We start from the raw sequence: 22,712 nt of genomic DNA, 5'->3' as shown, positions 1-22,712 counted from the left end.
GCTGAGTACGCCAAGGAAGAGTGATTGGACCGTTACTGTTTAACGTATGTATAGGTGATCGAGTGGAACTCCATGAGGCTGTTCGTAGATGATACAGTAGTCTCTACGACAGTAGCAACACCAGAAGTCTACCGAATTCCAGGAAGACCTGCAATGGGTTGATAATTAGTGCAGACATTTGCAGTTGACCGTGAACTTAAATAAAAGCAACGTACCGTGCATAAATAGCCAAAGAAACATGTGGTATTTTCCAGAGATCGCTGAACTACGCCAGAGTCGGCTTCGCGAATCGATACCACAGACATTAGCGAGGGCTCGCTGTAACGCGCAACAACCAATGGGAGGCACTCGCTCTCAGCATAGCAGCGCCTTCATGCTGAGGTCAATATAGTGTCGAGCTTGGAAGAGCTCATCCCAATTCGTGACGTCATCTGAAGGAGTCGACAACATAGTGAAGGACGAACGACTTCAGATGAACTTGACTTGTACTGTTGTACGTGTCGAACTGGCGCACCTCAAGAGAACAGTTTGTTACGTAGTGCATCGGGTTCAGTTTCATGGTCAATGACAGTTGTAAATTATCCAGTACTATTGTGAGAAAGAAGTGTGAAAGTTAAGCAAATCTTTTATTCGTTAATGTAATAAACTGAACTAATATTTCGTGAGTTCTAGTTCGATCGCCACCTGACTGAGCAATCAAAGAACGCACAGTTATGGCCAGACGAAAGTGGTTTTACCAGGTCGCAATTAAACCCAGTACTATTCATTTACATTATTGGTGATAAATCACTACGAACAATAACTGCCACAAAAAATAAGTGGGCGATCAAAAAGTGTTTCCGTTCGGCGGCCGTGCAGTCCAGAATCGCTACGCCAATCAGACCAAAATCGCTGTGAGCACTGAGACAATCATCCCGCTGACGCACCAGACTGAAGATACCCGTTTGGTAGAACACCGTGTCCTGCTGCGTGGAGGAGTCCGTGACTGCCTGCTGCACTCCCTCGTCCGACAGGTATTTTTTAAGGAGCTGAAGGTATGATAATCGCATGGGCAGAGATCAGGACTATAGGGCGGGTGCTAGACTCTCCCCGTTGAGTTGGCGTAACTCTGCATTACGGCATTTGCGATATGAGGAAGTGCATTATCATGAAGCAGCAGCAGTATCCCATGGCAAAGTTTTTCACAACGGTGCCCTTTACACATTCTTCATTCTCCGATGGATCTCTACCGGTGTTCGTCCTTCGGCAGCCAAAAAAAAGAGTAACAGTTATTTGGTAATAACGTCACCATACTTCACCTTTCAGCTGCATTTACCGTACGCACGTCGAAAAGACACGAATGCCACACTAATCCCTTGCCTGCATGTCGTTGCTTATACACCCGTGCGTAAGCGCTGCGACGACTCCCTCAGAAGGAAACTTTTTGATCGCCCCTTATATCTTGGAATAGCCACCGGAGTGACCTAAAGTGGATGACCACATAAAACAAATTCTATGTAACGTGGATGTCAGTATGAGTCACATAGGAAGGATCTTAAAGAAATTTCATGCGTCCATGAGTATGAAATATCTAAAGCTGATCATCTGATGACTGTTGCAATGACATCCCAGCCGGTTCCTGTTAAGTTTTGGAATATATTATTCCGAGTTTTGATGTTAGATAAGACCGAACTGGCTTGAATGACCTCTCGTTTGATCCGAAGAGTGCTTTTCAGGACCCTCAAGTTCGTACGATTGCATCTTCAGTATCAATTTAGCAACTTAATGTATAAGGCGTAAGCAGAGGATAGAGTGATTTTTTTTTACCGTTGATGAATTAATAGAAAAGATAGAGAAGATCCACCGGAGAGTGACGCGTTTCGTCCCGTGATCGTTTAGTCGGCGCGACAGCGCTACGGAGCTGCTCAAGAGACCCCAGTGGCAGGCACTTTAACAGGGGCGTTGTGCATCACGGAGAGGTGTGCTGTTGAAATTGAGAGAGAGGACGTCCCGGGAAGGGTCGGGAAACATATTAGTACTTCTTCCCACATGCATCTCGCGAAAAGACAGCAACGAGAAAATCAGAGAAATATGGAGCTCTAGCAACAGTAATAATTCTACCCACGGGTCATTTGGGGATGGAACAGGTAAGGGGGGACCAGTTAGTGGTACCAGAAGTTCCCTCCGCCACAAAGCGTAAGGTGGCTTGCAGAGCACATGTGTCGATGCACTGAGCAACTTCTGGAGCTCTACACATTCTGTGGCTTGAACTGCACTTCTTGCACAGGCTACATTTCAAAAACATCTACATCTGTTCTCCACAAACCACCTTATGGTGCGTGTTGGAGGATACTTCTGGTTACCGCAATCATTTCCTCCCCTCCTGCTCCATTCGCGGATGGTGCACGGGGAAAACGACTGTCGTTACGTCTTCGTGTTTCATTTTCTCTGATTTTCCGCGTCGTGGTTGATTCGAGAGACATATGTGGATGGTTGTAATATGGTTCCCGAATCTACTTGGAAAGCACGCTCTCAGAATTTCAACATTACATATTTCAGTGATGTACAACGATTCTCTTGTAGCGTCTGCCACTGCAGGTCGTTTAGCACTGCGCAAAGCTCTTGTTCTTACTAAACTAACCCTTGATGAGACGCATTGTTCTTTTGAGGCTTTATATGTCCTCTGTTAATCCTATCTGGGAATGGTTCCATACTGACGAGTAATCCGTGGATCGAGTGTTTTATAGGCCACTATTTGCTAAAAGAATTACAGATCCTTCGTATTTTTCCAAACTATCTCAGCCTGAAACTTCTTTTCGTGCAACTGATTTTATGTGGTCGCTCCGGACTATGGTTTTGTAGCCAATAGTGTAATTGAGTAGTAACTGGTGTTTCCGCCTATTTACGGACAGTACGGTAAAAGTATTTTTAAGTTCACGGTCAACTGCCACACGTTGCACAAATCGTCGAACCTCTACAGTATTCTGGCGATGCAACTGTCCTACATACAGTGGCGTTGTCCTCGAACGACCCCACAGAGCTTATGACGTTTGCTGTGACATAATTTACACACAAATCGTGGCCACCAACGTTCCTGTAACACTGAATTGTGGTACTGCCGAAGTTGCCTTTAGGTCTTACGATCTCCCCTCCTCTTTTTCAAGAGCTGACACATTTTGATCAGAAGTATACGCCGGGAAAGTCTGCATTCACACATTTTGTCTCGAATCCGGTCACAAATCTAGTCCGACAACCCTTAAGCTCATTTTAGTTCACTAAGCTACAATGTGGAAATGTGTCAGAAGTTTTCCATACGACAAGGAAAGTGGCATTAACGATTTTGTTTGCGAAGCTCATGTTAGTCATTATAAATGTTTTTGTTTTCCAAATACTTCGTAATATTCGTGTATTCCTTTAGTCAGTGCACAGAAGGTGGCGGAGGACACTGTAATTTAGTGTTAATTACTGTCTTTCTTGTGCCATTCTCGTATGGAGCTCTTATTCTCGTGATTGCTACACGAGGTATACGATGGAGGCAGAAGATTTGTTGTCCAGACTGCCTTGTTATACCGAGTCTCTAAATTTTCCCAACAGAAAAAGAGTCTCCTTTCTTTCTAATATTTAAGGGTCCTTGGTCATTTATGTTACATTTTCGTATGAATCATAACTACGTATTACGATCGTACAACTGCGTCTCTGAATTCCTTCGACCTCTGCTACCAAAACAGCTAGTTAATGGCTGCATACAGCGTATCAATATAACAGGTCGTACTAGCGTCTTTTGTGTGCTTTCGAGTGCCGATACATGACAGTTTCCCACAATTTCCTACATAAAGATATAAATTTTACATTATCTTTACCTACTACATACTAATTTAAGATGTTCATCCCGTTTCGAGTGACTTCACGAGATTACTCGTCGGCATTTAAACAACGTGACAGGCACCAGAGGGTTACAACTAATGATGTAATCTGATAAAACAGGGTACTTTCTCTTGTTTGTGGGTATTATGTTATTTTTATCCTCATCTAAAGTGAACTTCGATTTTCTACAGAAGTGGAGAAAATGTTGAAGTCTTTTTGCATTCCGTTATAATCACCAAGCGGCGACCCTTTCGTGAGTCAACAGCATTATCAACGAACTTGTCACCGTTGCTGCAACATTTCGTCTGAGACACAGGAGAGCTTCCTCTGCTCCCTCGTCCCCCACCCTTCGTCCGTTCACCCTCCTCCCCGCTGCACGTACATGGTTTCTCGTTAGACAGGCTGGGCGTACAAATATATCTGCAAATCTTTTTAAGTGGCCAGGACTGTTTGTTCTTGCCTATGTTCTGCTTGAGGATGTGTTTACTGCTGTTCTTCTGTTAGCTGCTTGTTGCCTTTTTTTCCTCACTTGACAATAGTGTGAAAGAATTTCATTTAACGGAATTTTTTCAGAACGCAACGTGAGGACAGAACTGCCAACTGTGTGCCCAATTCGTAAAATGTTTCCTAAATATTATCATAATTAAGGTACTTTCACAGGTTTGTTAAGATGTCGCATATTAGTGCTCGAACGTAAGTACGTAGCGCTACTAATGAAATGAGACATAAGATCAGCCAGTTACTGTAGCTGTAGTGGAGGAGGCATTGTCCTAAAATTACAGAATGCTATTAGCCATTCAGGTAAAACTTGCTGTTCTCCATTACTCGACCAAAAACTGACTTTTAGCATATTTTTCTATTGCGCTACCTTTTTGAAAGTTGTCTGCACCTATTCCAGAAAAGAGAAGGCTTCACGTAGATCTACATTTAGGTCACAGTCACAAGCGTTTATAATTCTTTGTCACATCGCAGTTATGTAAGAAGTTTCCGCTCGTTCATAATCTTTTTCGGTCGTGTCTCACAACATGAAATTTATAGTACGTAGATCTTTCACTTCATAAATGTTCATCATTGTTCCAAGATTATCGTGTGAAGTTAAATGCACTGACATTGGCGTACTTGCTGTATTTCTCTTCGTCTTTATCGCAAACCAAAAATACCGCTCAACTTAGTTCTTCACTGTTTCCAGAAATATACGTATCACCGGTGGTTTTCAGGTCTATTAACTATTTTACTTTGCTTTCACCCTCTGGAAGAAGTATATAATGAACGTTCTGAAAATAGGCGTTGGTAACAACGAAATTAACTTCGTCTGCAGGCAAACGAAGCTAGTTACCAGGTATAGCTTACGGAACTTGCCGAAAGCTTCAAAGTTTTTGCAGTTTTACTACGCTGATCTTATACCCTTGTCACACAGTAAAGAACAAAGGCATTTTGGGGGATGTTTCTCTCGTAAATGGACATATAATTATTTTGCTACGCTGGCAGGAAATGGTATTCGTTTTCTTCGTTGCACACGTAGAAGTGGGCGCCCATACCAAGCCACCGTCATGACAACTGAAGATACTCGTTTTCGATGTGAGGTAATACCAAATGATGTAGCTCTATGTTGGTGAATACCGAACCGATGTCAGATAAAATTCCTGATAAACTCAAACTGAACATTTGGTGTGAGTTTCAGAACTGCTCAGTATCAGTAAGCATTTTATAACTGCGAAATTGGAGTCCTAAATTTTGAAAAGATGAAGGGTACAGAAGATGAACTGCAGTGGTAACACCAAGCCAGATGCGGTTTGTCTTGTGCGCGGCAGTGAAATTGAATTAGCGATGTTGGTTATGTCGTTATCGGCATGTAAACCGCAGAGGCTGTCGACGAAAGCGTATCACGCACCGCAAAATATCTGTCCTGAGGTGAGGTGACTGTCAGCTTGAAACGAGGCTGAGTGAATTCGTGCGCCAAGCTTTGGGACGCGAACTGGAACTGACGCGTAGTTTCAGTTGCAGATGAAGCATCATCTTCTTCTCTTGTTACGACAACAGAGCACAATGAAAACAAATTAATTACGTTTTGTTAGATTAGAGCTTATTCTTGTGGGGACTTTGGCACTGAATGCATATATGACCTATTTTTTTTCCTATCACGCACAGTTTCGACACATTGTGACTTCGCTGTAAACAAGAAAATTAGTAAAACACGTTTAATTTTAATGAAAAATATTTTTGTTTTCATTAATCACTAGTTTTATGAAGTGTAAACAGGAAAACTTCTGTTCATTATTTATAAATCAAAATCTCAAAAATATGGATGCTTCACAGCATTGATGTATTTATTCAACTGGTTTTCGGTTTACTAGGACGTCACCCACATCTATGTCTATTCTTCGCATCACAGCGACGTGCATGGCAGAGGTACCTCATATCAGTTACAAGGTCTTCTTCCCCTCCCATTCACGCGTGGAACGTGGAAAGAATGAGCGTTAAAACGCCTATCGTCATCAAAGAGGATACGCTACTAGAGTACAACGTTGAAAAAAGATAGTACACATGTAGAATGTTAGACTGAAGCAATAGACCTTCTTCCAGTTTTACTTCAGACAGATGAGGAAACTTTTCACAGAATACTTGAAATTTTCTGCATTTTTGAGTAAGGCTTTCAGAAACTGTTTCACCGGCAAAACTCAATGTACTCGTATAGAGGCAGTAATAGAAATTTATTTGTATCCACGAGTTTCTTGCACATAAAGAAGGTGAACTAAAAAACTTGTCATATTAGTTACGATATGTACTAAGCACTGCGACTCCAGCCATTGAACTTTGAACTCTACCTTATTATTATTATTTGAAGAAGTATATGAAATAAATATAATTAAAATCGCTAAAAATGAGCTGTTACTTACTGAGTGCTAATCGTAAAATTTTTGTTAAATGGTACGGCTCTTTCTGTTATCATATTGGGAAACAGCACACTCAAAACGCAAGAATAAGACGCTTTGGCCGGCCGGTGTGGCCGTGCGGTTCTAGGCGCTTCAGTCTGGAACCGCGTGACCGCTACGGTCGCATGTTCGAATCCTGCCTCGGGCATGGATGTGTGTGAAGTCCTTAGGTGACTTAGGTTTAAGTAGTTCTAAGTTCCAGGGGACTGATGACCACAGATGTTAAGTCCCATAGTGCTCAGAGCCATTTGAACCAATAAGACGCTTTAATTTGTTATCGTTTTCCTGTACAACGGGAGACTAAGGAGTCTGCGTCTGATTGTCAACTTGTACTAGAATTGGCAGAGTTCGTATCAGGCTAGATTTTATGGTACTGGAACGAATGGTCACAGAGATGTTTAGTTTATAGCAGTGTTTCGCACAAGTTCTGTAAAATCCGAACTGTTGATACCTCGGACGAAAATATCCGATATATACACAGATTAAGCTTCCAGATAGGAATACAACAATATATTGCAGATCTGTACATGGAAGATTATATAATAGCCAATTTTAACTAGAGCAGATGTGCGCGACCGGCCCACCCTACAATATCCCACCCGGAAAAGAATCTTTAGTACGTGGGAAAAACGAAAAGTACTCACTGCCATTTACCTTCGCACAATTCGTATGTTGCTGTAAAGTAACGCTGTTACTGTGCTCTTTATCTCCATCATCTCCTGCGATCTGGACGGCACCGCACCTGTTTATCTCGAGACAGTAAACAAAACAGACATTAAAATCTTTCAAAACTACAGGAAAACCTAACGCCATCGAGTTCAGTTTTAACTGAAGATTGGAAACTGAAAAACTTCCTCACCAATTGCTTACATGATTCTGACTGATGTAGAGCGTGTGCTTAACTGTATATCTAACTCGCAGGCGTAAAACTGCCAAGTTTTCTTACATCTCCATCGGAGTTTTGTTCTTTTAAATAGCAGCTGAATCTTACGGATAAAATAATCGCCAAATGTACTTTTTTACGAGGGAGTATTTTCAAATTAAACCAAGAAGGTCCAAATTCTAATTTCAAAGTATCTACAAAACAGAAAAACGTAATGGCATTCCGAGTAAAATAAAAAGTGTGGTCAGAAATAGTGATGGACAATAAAATAGTTCAGCAAGTTAAGTCATTTTAAGCCCACGCAGATAGCCGTGCGGTCTAACGCACTGCTTTCCGGGCGGGCAGGCGTGCCGGTCCCCGGCACGAATCTGCCCGGCGGATTAGTGTCGAGGTCCGGTGTGCCGGCCAGTCTGTGGATGGTTTTTAACGCGGATTTCCATCTGCCTCGGAGAATGCGGGCTGGTTCCCCTTATTCCGCCTTAGTTAACCTATGTCGGCGATTACTGCGCAAACCTGCGCGGCCCCTCCCGCTGGAGGTTCGAGTCCTCCCTCGGGCATGGGTGTGCGTGTTGTTCTTAGCGTAAGTTGCTTTAGGTAGTGTGTAAGTCTAGGGACCTGGGGTTACACTCGTCTGGTGTGAGACGTTCCCAGGGAGGGGGGGGAGGGGGGGGCGAACCGCACAATAACCCTGGGTTCGGTGTGGGGCGGCGGTGGGGTGAGTGGACTGCTGTAGCCTGTTGTGGGGTTCTGAACCACTCTGAGGGCTACTGCGGGGACGTAGCCTCTCCCTGGTTTCTAGGTCCCCAGTTCAATAAAATACAAGTCATTTTAACTACCTGGGCTGCGGCTTTTCTTTTGTTCATGATGAAGATGTAAACAATACGACAGCAAAATTTCGGGGTGACTGTAGAACAATAGAAAGAACATTAAACAAAAAGTAGAGTGAAGAAACGCAATTGAAATTCTATAAAACACTAGCCGTTTCATTGCTACTTCGTGAATCTGTGGGGTGGATAGCAAACAATTAAGGCATTAATCGAATAGTGTCATCAGAAATGAAATTCCTCAGATCAGTTAAAAAATGCAAACTAGAAGATAAATTAAGAAACGGAGAACTACAAGTGAGCTTAAAATATTTACAATAACAGAAAAAATCGACACTTACAGGAAGAAATGGAAGGAACATGTAAACAAAAGGCAACAAGGCCGGTATCCTAAAAATGTTTTGCAATTTATACTCGAAGAGATAAGGACGTGGGTTGGCCCAGGAAGCGATGGAGGCGGAAGGCGGAAAAGGTTCCTCGAACCTAATCCATGAATGTAAATGATGTTGATGATGGTGGTGATGTGATGATGATGATGATGATGATATGCTTTTTGTCCTGTCTACAATATTTGACTGCTAATTGTTGTTCTCCGACTTTTCTTTTTCTATAAAGTAATTTATTGTATATGCATGTTTCAGTTAATTTGGTTTAATGTCTACTCGCTGACAAACTGTTGGAAAGGGCAGAGGCAGTAGCCTAATTTCTTTCTAAAAGAGATATTGTCACCACTCGACCGTATCTTAATACTCAGTTGGAGCTCACGAGTGGATAGTCGCATTAGTTCTTACGGCTATGGAAGTTGGCTAAATGTTCTCGGAGACCAGTAACAGTCTATGGCAGACATTCCCTTCAAGTCTATATTTCTCGGCAGCAATGTCAAGTGCCACGGAACTAGAAGAATCAATTCCCGCGTTTTGCAAACTACATGCATTTGAAGTTTTCGCTAAATTTGTCACGTTGTGTGGTGCTTAACGGACTAGTCTTCCCAGAGATTTTGGATTTTAGTGGCGCCTTATATTTGCAAATAATATTATGTCCTATCATTCGAATTATTATGAATGGCTGCAAACAACCATCTTACGAGACAAAAAAAGATTAACTTAGACGGCTGATACTCAACACTCAGCACATTACTGTGGTTACAGGGAACTCGATTATCAACATTCATCACTTGACTATTTGACGTTGAGAAATTTTATATTGTAACTCTGCACGTAGTTTCCGACCCTTCAGCAGTCATCAATTTTTGAAGTTGGTTACTAAAAACAGAGCTCTGTTGAAGCCGATGTACCTCAGTTTCGTGAACATCTACTATAATGTGTCACACTAAAGTATTTTATTGCAGCTTGTGTTGAAAATTGTGTTTAAATTATTGATAGTGGTTTGTATTCTGCATCTGATGTTTCCGCAAGTGTCAAACCTGTGCACTATTCGTACGACCTGTAGAAATGTTCTTTCGTTATTTATCTTCCTTCATTGGTGTATTTTATCCTCTAAATATTACTAGCGTTAACTGGAATTTATACTTCGTAATGCTGACCTTTCAAAAATACGTTACATACTCCAGATTTTGGCCAAGTCCAGCTGCTGTGCTCACTTGATGCCAGAATAATGCCATAGTTGCACCTAAAAGTTACAGAATTTTTAATGAACTAAAAATAAATTTCATAACTTAGATAACTGAGACAACTCTTTGCTAGTGGCGAAACCGTTCCCAAATATAGAATATTCCGTACATTGGTAGTACTGAATAGCGATTAGAATAGTCACGTTTGTATTCTTTGCACTACACTCTTTTAGAACAATTGAAAAGTGTCCGTCTGGTCATCTATTTACAAAAATGTACGCCCACGATACTAGGGTTCCGGAGATGTCTCGCAGACGCTCCCTAAATACATTGCCTAAACGAAAGTATATCCTTGGTCATGGTCTGCATATTTACATTGTGTGGAAAAGTAAAAAGTTCTATGGTCTGTGGAAGTTGTTTCGATCAGTAAGTACAAATACGTCGCGTAGGTAAAAATTACACCGTCACAATGAAGATACGTGACTGAAATGATACAAATTAGTAGGATTATAGAACTGCGAATTACCTCTGGCAATAGATGTGGCGTAAAGCCCACACGTGCTGCAGCCAGAGCATTCAACACATTTCATGGAAGCAAAGAGGGCCTGTATAAATTTCTGGGTAATCGCCATCGACGCTTTTTGTATGAGAACCCACAAAATATTAACAGCGACTGTTGGCGAACGGTGACGAGGAAGCCACCGTGCAGCCGTATCTCACATGTATGAGGTGGATGACATCTCAGGCAAGTATTCACTGCGGAAGCTGTACTATCCGTCATTATTCGATGAAAGCGCGTGCACGTACCTCGCCACATTTGTCGAAGTATTGTGTTGCTGAAGTGTGTCATGAAGGAGCTGTATGTACCTATGACTATAAAATCTCTCTGATATAGCGGTTGCTTTCAAATTGCCCTCAGAGCGAGACGAGAAATCACTTGTTACCTTCTGCGACGTCCCAAACCATCACACGTGGTTTTGCCCATTCTTCCGTTGAACTATGCAAACAGCTAAATTGCAATGTCCACGGTAGGGCTTACCGTGTATGTTGGACTCGTCCGAAAATACTACATTTTGCCACCTCGCATCCCAGGGACGTCTTTCACTTGACCATGGCGTCTGTGGTTTCTGATCGGTGGAAACCGTAGCAGTGACTTGCGTGTCACATGTGCAGTCCGCATTGAGTGACGCAGAGCCGTTGACAGAAACAGTCATGTAGACCAGATCGTTGTGGTGGTGATGGAGTCGTCATTTTCTTGCGTGCTGCTACCAATACGTCCTCTGAAACCACTTGACATAAGGACCATGGTGTCGCGTTTTATTGGGTCTGGAGTGCTTGAAGCAACGGGGGTCGATTGACAAGTTGATGGTCGGAGTTCCCGAGACGAAAATATCGATGAGGTCTGGAGATGGCGGTCTGCCATTCTGACTGGCGCCACGTGCGTGCAGTGGGATAGCGGGCAGTGAAGCGCGGCCACCGCCATGCTGTGGTAGTGGAGCAGCGGCGGCGGCGGCGGCGGCGGCGGCGGCGGCCTCTGATCTGCCGCCTCTGTGCTTCTGATGGGAGAAGCTGTCTTCACACCGGCGGCACGTACTCAGAAATGCTAGCCGTTAAACACCATAGCCGACAGGTCGACACCTGACCCAAAAACGTATTTTTAGGTATTTATGAAAATCGTACGCTGTAGAACAACACACGCAGTCTAATATAAACCACTGAGATAAGCATTGCATTAATTATCTATGTATAGTGATACATATTTTGGTTGCAAATTCTGTCTGAATATCATTTCTTCACTGTCTCTGTAATACGACATGAAATTGATGTTGTGTCATTGTTAATTATGGTTGTCGTAGTCATTCGTAATGGGATTCGTCAGGCCTTGCCCAACTTCGGCACAAAGCCGTCGTCGCATGGAGGTTTTCAAGGGAACGCAAGTAATTTTGGCGCTGGAAATCATTTCCATGCAATTCTTGGAGTTACTGTACGTGATAAGGAAGGAATTGGTGTCGTGTTAGAATGCGATCTACACTGGTTTTAGGAATGGCAGTCTCCTATGAAGATGTCGTGTGCTCGCATGTGGATTCATTCCATTGGAAGCTAGAACAGTAACTTCAGCGACTTGGTCTGTGCGAGTTCTACGACTATTCCATCACCTTGTGTTGAAACATACATCGGGAATATGCGTGCTTGTCCGGACATCGCTTTCTATACAGTTCCTTAGTAGTATGACGCCTACGTTAAACCACAATACTGTAATGAGTGCGCTGTCAAGGGGACGTTAAACTTATAAATTTTTTGTCCTCCAACCGCAATAAAACAAAAATAATCATTATTTTTTTCGTGATGGACTGCCGTGAGCAGCTCTATACTAGTTGTACCCGTATTGTAAATAAGAAAACATTATTGCAGTTATTATTCTGCTTAGATTGTCCATAGAAAAGTAGCATTTGTACCTTGTCTTCGCTGGTGCACATGGGACTCGCACAGACTTACAACAGAAGACGATTGACTGAATGACTGATGTGCGTTTTCCTCGCATTTCCATTTGTTTTCTATCAACTCCAGAAACTGAACGAGTAACTTTACCCCAGCTACGTGCACTGTGTGCTAGTACAGGAAAGTCAAAGTCAGTTTTGTATTACGTTTTTAATAATTTCGTGTGTACGTAAATAATACACAGTGATATGTTTTTGTACAGGTCTTCAAGAGAGGAAGTGCATTGCCAAATTAAAAAAAGTAAATAAATAAAAGGTGCTGTTTAAACAAGACGTACTGCTGCTCATATCTTCGAAACGAACAAAGTTACAAGGAAGGCAATAATCGTAGTTAATGTCCCCCTTGTAAATGAACAAAATTTGCTCGGTACATTTCTTATTTTGCTTCTGGGCAAAAGGTTATTTTGAGTGGTCAAGACAAAAGGGACACTCTGCATAAGGTAGACATTTCGTAACCACGTAGCTATAACACCCGTGCTTATGTTGGCTGTGTCGTTTTTTATGGGTGAAGTTTGTTTATGAATACTCTCTTACAATCTGATAGGAGTTGGTATTTTTCGATCAGCATGAGTTGTTTTACAGATGGATATTGTTCGAGCACTCCAGGAAGGTTCGGGTAGATCGTTGGTCGAACCAGGTGAATTGGTAGAAGTATCATGATATCCACCGGATGTTGATAGTTTTCTGGTTGCTGTCAACCTTAGCTAGCAGACAACATTATGTTTGGGGCGACTGCGCCTGCGAAACCGGAAGTGACGCTTGGTGTTAACGATCGCTGCGTGACTGTGGTGTAATTGAGTTTGAAGTAATCTTCATATCCGAATCTCTTTTTCAAGACACTATCCATTCCGTTCAGTTCATCTTCCAACCCATTTGCGTCTCTGACGGGACTACAGAGTCATCAGCAAACAAAGTTTTTATTTCTTGTTGACGGCCGCTGTGGCCGAGCCGTTCTAGGCGCTTCATTCCGGAACCGCGCTGCTGCTCCGGCCGCAGGTTCATATCCTGCCTCGGGCATGGATGTGTGTGATGTCCTTAGGTTAGTTAGGTTTAAGTAGTTCTAATTCTAGGGGACTGATGACCTCAGATGTTAAGTCCCATAGTGATTAGAGCCATTATTTCTTGTTCCTGAACCAGAATTCCCTTTCCACATTTCGCCTTGGATTCCTTTGTTTGCCGGCCTCGGTGGTCTCGCGGTTCTAGGCGCGCAGTCCGGAACCGTGCGACTGCTACGGTCGCAGGTTCGAATCCTGCCTCGGGCATGGATGTGTGTGATGTCCTTAGGTTAGTTAGGTTTAAGTAGTTCTAAGTTCTAGGGGACTAATAACCACAGCAGTTGAGTCCCATAGTGCTCAGAGCCATTCCTTTGTTTATTCCTCAATATACAAATTGAACAATGTTCTGCTGTCTGGCTACGGTACTATATAACGTGTGTGCGTTCGTTATCGAGGTTATCAGCGACCGTACTAAAATAATTAGAAAAGAACGTGATTTAAACTTCTAAAGCATTAAAAATAGGAAATGTTCCACTCCCTCCCTCTTAGTCCCACTCACGTCCATTCGCACAATCACGCAACCGCTAAGGTACTGTAAATTCGGTCAGATGTTCCAATTTTTCTGTTACAACGTGGCTAATACAAGCAGGCACTAAAATAACGACGCAGACATGTGTGGCTGGTTGATCACTAACAAAAAACATGAATTAGCTAGTCACTCAGATAAGATATTAAAAATCTTCTCCCTAATATCTTAAAGAGCAAGTCAAGCATTTCACAGGGTCTTAGAAGTCTTTAACACATTTATCTCATTGTCAGCTAAAGTAGTGGGCAAATCTACAGATAAATTAACCGCTGCCCTCTTGTCTGAATGTAAAATATAGTCAACTAAAATGTATCGTACTATGATCAGTACACGACAAGCCCGCTAGCTCCCCATACTGGCGCGGCCTCTCGCTGGTACATCAAGCCATGCGTCGCAGGAATGTGCACTACACGAAGACGTGTGAGAGGAGCCTCATCTCGACTATGTTGGTGGAAGGAGGTACGCCATGTCCGAGTTGTTGACTTTCTTTTCTTTATCATTATTTCATCCCTCGCGTCCCATATGAGCGGTAAAATCAACCCACTCTCCAACCAAAAGATTTATGTGTATACAAGATGAAAAACAAATAAAATTTGAAATATTTACACATGCTTTTGTAAAAGGAACTTTTAGGGTTTTGTATAAAGGAAACTTTATTTTCTCCATTTTTGTGAAATCGTAACAAATTAAAGCTAAAAGATTAAATAGAAAACAATAAGAATAAATTAAAAAGACGTTGCAACAAAAGTTGATCTTAAAAGTGGAGTACTGCACTTCAGCAAAAGATGAACTTACCAAATTGTTCTTTGAAAAAAAAAATAGTTGTGAAGGAGATAAGTTGGACGTTTGGTAGGGTAGGGTAGTGTAGTGTTGGGTCTAAATATAGAGGTCTGATGGGCAGTATCGAAATTACTACTCCATTCATTCATGTTTCTTCGACATCCAGTCCAGGAGACGGAGGGAGTAGTAGTTTGACATGTGAGTAGGACAATAATACGTAGTAGAAAAGGGGTGGGGAATGATTGGGGGTAGGGTAAAGGAGGAAGATGGGGATCGGGAGTGAAAGGGAAGGGGAGGGCCCGGATGAAGTGTAATACGAGGGCAGTTCAATAAGTAATGCAACACATTTTTTTTCTGAAACAGGGGTTGTTTTATTCAGCATTGAAATACACCAGGTTATTCCCCAATCTTTTAGCTACACAACACTATTTTTCAACGTAATCTCCATTCAATGCTACGGCCTTACGCCACCTTGAAATGAGGGCCTGTATGCCTGCACGGTACCATTCCACTGGCCGATGTCGGAGCCAACGTCGTACTGCATCAATAACTTCTTCATCATCCGCGTAGTGCCTCCCACGGATTGCGTCCTTCATTGGGCCAAACATATGGAAATCCGATGGTGCGAGATCGGGGCTGTAGGGTGCATGAGGAAGAACAGTCCACTGAAGTTTTGTGAGCTCCTCTCGGGTGCGAAGACTTGTGTGAGGTCTTGCATTGTCATGAAGAAGGAGAAGTTCGTTCAGATTTTTGTGCCTACGAACACGCTGAAGTCGTTTCTTCAATTTCTGAAGAGTAGCACAATACACTTCAGAGTTGATCGTTTGACCATGGGGAAGGACATCGAACAGAATAACCCCTTCAGCGTCCCAGAAGACTGTAACCATGACTTTACCGGCTGAGGGTATGGCTTTAAACTTTTTCTTGGTAGGGGAGTGGGTGTGGCGCCACTCCATTGATTGCCGTTTTGTTTCAGGTTCGATGTGATGAACCCATGTTTCATCGCCTGTAACAATCTTTGACAAGAAATTGTCACCCTCAGCCACATGACGAGCAAGCAATTCCGCACAGATGGTTCTCCTTTGCGCTTTATGGTGTTCGGTTAGACAACGAGGGACCCAGCGGGAACAAACCTTTGAATATCCCAACTGGTGAACAATTGTGACAGCACTACCAACAGAGATGTCAAGTTGAGCACTGAGTTGTTTGATGGTGATCCGTCGATCATCTCGAACGAGTGTGTTCGCACGCTCCGCCATTGCAGGAGTCACAGCTGTGCACGGCCGGCCCGCACGCGGGAGATCAGACAGTCTTGCTTGACCTTGCGGCGATGATGACACACGCTTTGCCCAACGACTCACCGTGCTTTTGTCCACTGCCAGATCACCGTAGACATTCTGCAAGCGCCTATGAATATCTGAGATGCCCTGGTTTTCCGCCAAAAGAAACTCGATCACTGCCCGTTGTTTGCAACTCACATCCGTTACAGACGCCATTTTAACAGCTCCGTACAGCGCTGCCTCCTGTCGGAAGTCAATGAAACTATACGAGACGAAGCGGGAATGTTTGAAAATATTCCACAAGAAATTTCCGGGTTTTTCAACCAAAATTGGCCGAGAAAAAAAGTGTGTTGCATTACTTATTGAACTGCCCTCGTAGGTAGCGTGGGATTATAGTCAGTATGATGGGTAAATATCTGGACGGATTTCACTGTCTGGGGGAGGAAGAGGGTTGAAGTTGCGTAGGATGTGTTGTTGACTTTACTTACCTTGTCTTATTGTCTGTAAGTTCCGTTGTAGACACGAGCTTATCGCCCCCTGTACTTTATTCCAGTTACCATAGGTATTCGTTTATGTAGGCTTCGTTCACACGGGTTGTGTCTCTCATGACGAAGCACGCCAGTAGCGGTTTCCATCGTGGTTCGTGCATGTTCAGAAAAGAGGGGGTACATCGCACAGAACGTCCTCCACATTGTGATTGGCGACCGCAGAACTGTCCAGCGGCCGTTTTCGGCTATAACTTGCGTGCAAACCAGACATTTCGTTTACGAAAATGGGCACGTGAAAAATTGCTAAGTTAAATTCACTAAAACGCACATTCCTTCCCTTGTACGTGCTATCCATGTAGTTCCGCCTGCATTACACACAAATAAAAACGCCTATTTGCGTGCGATTCAAATTTACAGTAGTTTTTTTACTTAAGATCAAAATTATTTCACCACACTCACTGTGTAGTAAAACCTTCAGATCACTTTATTAGATCAGCGCATGTGTTCAGCAACAGAATTTTTAGAACATGTGAAATACAAGACTTCAGAGTTCAAATAATTCAAATGGCTCTAAGCACTATGGGACTTAACATCTGAGGTCATCAGTCCCCTAGACTTACAACTACTTAAACCTAACTAACCTAAGGACATCGCACACATCGATGCCCGAGGCAGGATTCGAACCTGCGACCGTAGCAGCAGCGCGGTTCCGGACTGAAGCACCTAGAACCGCTCGGTCGCAGCGGCCGGCTAGACTTCAGAGTGCTGAATCCTTTACTGCAGATAGTGGAAGCGATCTTATAGACAAAGGCACAAATTCTTTTATATGTGCTTGTGTGACCAAACTTGGAAATCACAGTCCTCGCCTACACCACTACACTATAGTTAACAGATGTTACTTAATGCGTGGTTGAACAAAAATGTAGATGCCAGCCAAGTCTGGAGGTTGCCGTATTTGACCACGAGTGGCACCTGTACAAAGCCCTGTATACATTGCATTTGTCAGTCGCGATGAGAACGCTATTCTGCGTAGTTGTGAGTGCGTTATGTCGGAGCTAAGTGAATTCGAACGTGGGCCAATTGTTGTTTCTCAAATGATTGTTGGTTCTCATATGGTGGGTGCTTCCGTAACCAATGTTGTTGTTGGAATTAGATTTTCACTCTGCAGCGGAGTGTGCGCTGATATGAAACTTCCTGGCAGATTAAAACTGTGTGCCCGACCGAGATTCGAACTCGGGACCTTTGCCTTTCGCGGGCAAGTGCTCTACCAGGAGAGCTTCTGTAAAGTTTGGAAGGTAGGAGACGAGGTACTGGCAGAAGTAAAGCTGTGAGTACCGGGCGTGAGTCGTGCTTCGGTAGCTCAGTTGGTAGAGCACTTGCCCGCGAAAGGCAAAGGTCCCGAGTTCGAATCTCGGTCGGGCACACAGTTTTAATCTGCCAGGAAGTTTCAATGTTGTTGTTGTTGTGGTCTTCAGTCCTGAGACTGGTTTGATGCAGCTCTCCATGCTACTCTATCCTGTGCAAGCTTCTTCATCTCCCAGTACCTACTGCAACCTACATCCTTCTGAATCTGCTTAGTGTATTCATCTCTTGGTCTCCCTCTACGATTTTTACCCTCCACGCTGCCCTCCAATGCTAAATTTGTAATCCCTTGATGCCTCAAAACGTGTCCTACCAACCGATCCCTTCTTCTAGTCAAGTTGTGCCACAAACTTCTCTTCTCCCCAATCAACGAAGCCTAAATTTATCGTGTTTCAAGAGGCAACGTATCGAAGACTTATACCACACACAGGGAAAGTGGTAAAATGGCTCAAATGGCTCTGAGCACTATGGGACTTAACATCTGTGGTAATCAGTCCCCTAGAACTTAGAACTACTTAAACCTAACTAACCTAAGGACAGCACACACGTACATGCCCGAGGCAGGATTCGAACCTGCGACCGTAGCGGTCACGTGGTTCCAGACTGAAGCGCCTAGACCGCACGGCCACACCGGCAGGCTAAAGTGGTAAAACATCATTCGCTAAGCTCCAGTGCGGAGAAAGTGTGTGTTGCTAGATCGTGACAGACGGGCATTGAAAAGGACTGTAACGAAAAATAAGAGAACGACAGCTACAAAAGTAACCGGAGAACTGAATTTCGCAGTCGCGAACACTGGTAGCACCAGAATAACACCAAGGGTGCTCAATGAGCAGCGAACTGGAGGGCGAGCAGGAACCCACAAACCCTGTACTAGGGAGCAATGGAAGAAAATAATTTGGTCGAATGATTCATATTACACACAATTTCCTTCTTCTGGCCGGATTTATGTCCGAAGAGTGAAACATGGCGGTGGTAAGGTGATGATTTGGGCAGCTTCCATCGTGGTGTTACATTGGATCCCATGATTACCCTGCAATGTCGCGTTACTGCCAACGATGATGTGACCATTTTGGCTGATCAGGTCTGTCCCATGGCACAGTGCTTGTCGCCCGAAGGTGATGCTGTGTTCCAAGTCACATCGTCCAGGACTGGTTTTGTGAACCACACTCACGAGTTCTTCATACAGGGTTATTCTAAATGATGGATCCATGGATGTATTCAACTACAAATCCAAAATGAACAAGCTTTACACCAATTAAAAGAGGAAGTTTCAAAGTTTTTGGCCGGCGGCGTTGCGGGGGGGGGGGGGGGGGGGGCGGTTATTCCGTTTCACTCTTAGTTGTTAGTGAGATGGCGACTGTGGAGAAAAGTTAGTCGCAAATTGCAGTGCAGTGGGCATTTCGTACCAAATTCGATATTCAACCACCAACTCGCAAAAGCATTAGCAGTTGGTTTAAGCAATTTAAACAGACTGGGAGTGTGTGCAAAGGAAACAGTACAGGTCGACCGCGTTTGTCAGAGTATGATATCCGACGGATTCAAGAAACTCTTGTGCGCAGTCCGAGGAATTCTAGCCAGTGCAGAACTTGGACTACCCCAGCGAACTGTATGGAAAGTTCTGAGACGGCGTTTGCTGTACAAGCCCTAGCGATTACAACTAATGCAGGCTGTCAACTAATTAATTATAAATTATTGAAAATTATTAAATTGATATCAAACATTATGAAAAAACTTTGAAACTTCCTCTTTTCATTGGTATAAAGCTTGTTCATTTTGGATCAGCCGTTTAGAATAACCGTGTATTATTAAGTCTTTATGGTTTACTTTGGAGATAAGTGTGCCTAATCGCTATTCACCTCCATCATAGTTACCTGAATTTGTCACTATTTCGCAGGAAAACTGGTCACTGTTTTACAGGAAGAATGATTACAAAATTCTCTTGAAAACCTCGCAGGAGCTGCATCTTTGAGAGATCCTCACCGTTACGGTGCTTTGGAACAGCATATATTCGTCGCACGAAAGTTACAACACAAAAGCCATCAAATACAGTCTTCAGTTGCAAACGACCTAATCCAATATGTCGCCTCCAAAGCCTCGATTTTGACATAGAGCGCGATCTTGTATCTCATTTGGCCACGTTTCACTTGACGAAGCAAAAATCTGATGCATCTGATTCTGCGATACGCGCTTGGGAATAATCCGCAACGTTACTTTCACGTCCTTTGTGCAAGTTTCGTGTACTTGCTAGAGTTGTATGATGAAAATGTAAAGCTGCAGAGCTGGTCCGATTCAAAGTGCTTCGTTATTGTGAGACTCCTGTCGGGCGTGGGCGACGGCGCGGCTTGCAGAAGAGAGCAGCAGCAGCAGCAGCTGCTGCTGGCCCTGGGGACAGCCGACCTGCACAGAAGGCACCAGTAATTGCGGCCCTAATCCTTCTGTGCCCTCTCTCCCATTTCCCGTCCCGTCCTGTCCTATCCGGGCATCGACTCGCATTACCAGCTGTTGCTAAGAGGCTTAAAAGCCGATGAATTCCGTAGCATCGCAATTTCGCGTCCAGCGCGTCTTCTAAAATATTTATGCCGACTGCTGACATGTGAATCTGCGTCTCGTCCCCACTCAAACGCTGCTTGTGCCGCACAGAGTAACAGAAAGAGAGACACTGACAGAAAGAGGGACACTGTGAAAAAGGGGGAATTAAGCTATAGTTTTTGGCAAGGAAGGAATGAGCTGTCTCAGAATTATCATGGATTAAAATCTTAATCGTTTACGTGAGATTACGGTAAAGTTTGAATATTGTTAATGTTTATTCTGATTTATATACTTTGGGAAGTCCAGTGTACGTAACAGTAAATTGAAAGTTATTTGCCTTGTGACAGGGCATCCGCAACTGTCAGCATAAATTTTTATTGAATCACAGCATAGAAAATGAAATCTACATAATCGTTTGCAGTCATGGTATAACGATCGTCCTGTCAATTCTGGCCGGCCTGCTCCACTTGCCGACAATGTAACGATACATTTCAAATTGGCTCTGAGCACTATGGGACTTAACATCTGAGGTCATCAGTCCCCTAGAACTTAGAACTACTTAAACCTAACTATCCTAAGGACATCACACATCCATGCCTGAGGCAGGATTCGAACCTGCGACCGCAGCGGTCGCGCGGTTCCAGACTGAAGCGCCTAGAAGCGCTCGGTCACTCAAGCCGGCCATACGTTTCAGAATTATTGTACGGACCTCGCCATCCAGTTTCATCCCTCCTGTAAAGCGATACATTATAACTGGCTTGAGTGGTAACAGACATCTTGGATTAATACTTGCTGGACTTGGTTTGAATGTATGGTGCAAAGTCGAGTGCTTGTTGACGCCGCGGTCAACGGTGGAGGAGGCGGAAGAGAGGAGAGACATAGAATTGAGCCTGCTCTTTCACCATAACGGGAGCTGCGCTCGCCGACTGGCTGTGATGAAGTGCTTATCGTGAGATTCTGCAAAAGCGGTATGAAAGCTGAAACGCTGAAGCAGTGTTTAAGAAAAATTCAGCACTGATATTATAAAAGACTGTCGGCATGACGTCATCAACTTGCAGTAAGAGCAATGAATGAATGCTTTTGCGGAACATACAACGAATATGCCAACTAAATAGCCATCATAATATTTTAATTTTGTCCTGGTTTACATCCAGCCTCTGTTAAGTTGAAAGTAAATACTTAACTCTGTTGAATGAGAATTAACAATAATCTCAACGGCAGTAATCTTGACGAGATTAGGTAGAACGTTATGTCAGTACTATTACACGTAAATTTTGCTCAATCCGGAAGTCAAATACAAAGCAGCAGTTCTATACAAACAGATTTACTCTAGAAAGTCACAAAACTAGCCAGACGCATTATTCTGAAGTTTCGGTTCGCAATTTACTAGTCTAAGGAACGAATGTGTACTTGTAGACATGGACAAACAGGTATCGGTGCATAAGGGAACACCTTGATGCACACGTAAAACTTCAGTGGCGGCTAGAAGGGACACTTCTGAAGTATCTTCTGCGTTGCTAATAGGAAGGGAGAATGTGGGATAACGAAAGCAGAGGTGTCCCTGCGGCGAAAAATGTGTGTTAATTTACCATCATTCCTGGGTGATTTTGTAAACTGTTCCACTGATTCGTCGGGGTGGCCAGCGCGAGAGAAGTGCCATTCTTGCAGTTACACACAAGTCACAGCACACTGCAATAGTGACATTAAGTGTACCATTGCATGTTGTAAGAAACGCGACATGGAAGTAAAGGGTCCTAAATGAGGTATTTATTTAGAACATTAACTAACTTTCTGAGCAAGAATTTCAGTATTAAATTAGCGACACCAGCTAAACTGTGGTGAGGCTGACAACGGAACTAGTGAGGCTGCTGTAGTTTTTCTTCGCCATACGAGTACAATATTATTGTGTCTTGTCTTCTGGATGAGCATAGTGACGTTCCGTTTAGAAAACTGTGGAAAAGCGCCGGGCCGACTGTACACGCCCTACAATTACTCGACTTGGCGCCATGCATCCAAAACAAGTCCAGCAAGATGTCTGTTACCACTCAAACTAGTTTTAATGTATGGCTTTACGAAAGGGTTGAAACTGGTTGGCATTGTAATTCTGAAATTAACATTGTCAGCAAGCGGAGTAGGTGGAC

At 43.4% G+C, this 22,712-nt stretch overlaps 1 protein-coding gene across 1 annotated transcript in view; it reads right to left on the bottom strand.

Moving 5' to 3' along the window:
* Positions 1-22,712, bottom strand: part of LOC126235325 (uncharacterized) — an 88,297-nt gene that overhangs the window by 6,783 nt on the left and 58,802 nt on the right. The window contains exon 4 of the mRNA XM_049944048.1: positions 11,483-11,626. Coding sequence (XP_049800005.1) covers positions 11,483-11,626 — 144 coding nt within the window. The remainder of the gene's footprint in view (positions 1-11,482; positions 11,627-22,712) is intronic.

The sequence above is a fragment of the Schistocerca nitens genome, chromosome 2, assembly GCF_023898315.1.
Source record: "Schistocerca nitens isolate TAMUIC-IGC-003100 chromosome 2, iqSchNite1.1, whole genome shotgun sequence".
Lineage (NCBI taxonomy): Eukaryota > Metazoa > Arthropoda > Insecta > Orthoptera > Acrididae > Schistocerca > Schistocerca nitens.
Note: the sequence above shows the minus strand (reverse complement) of the source record. Positions and strands in the feature narration are given on the sequence as shown.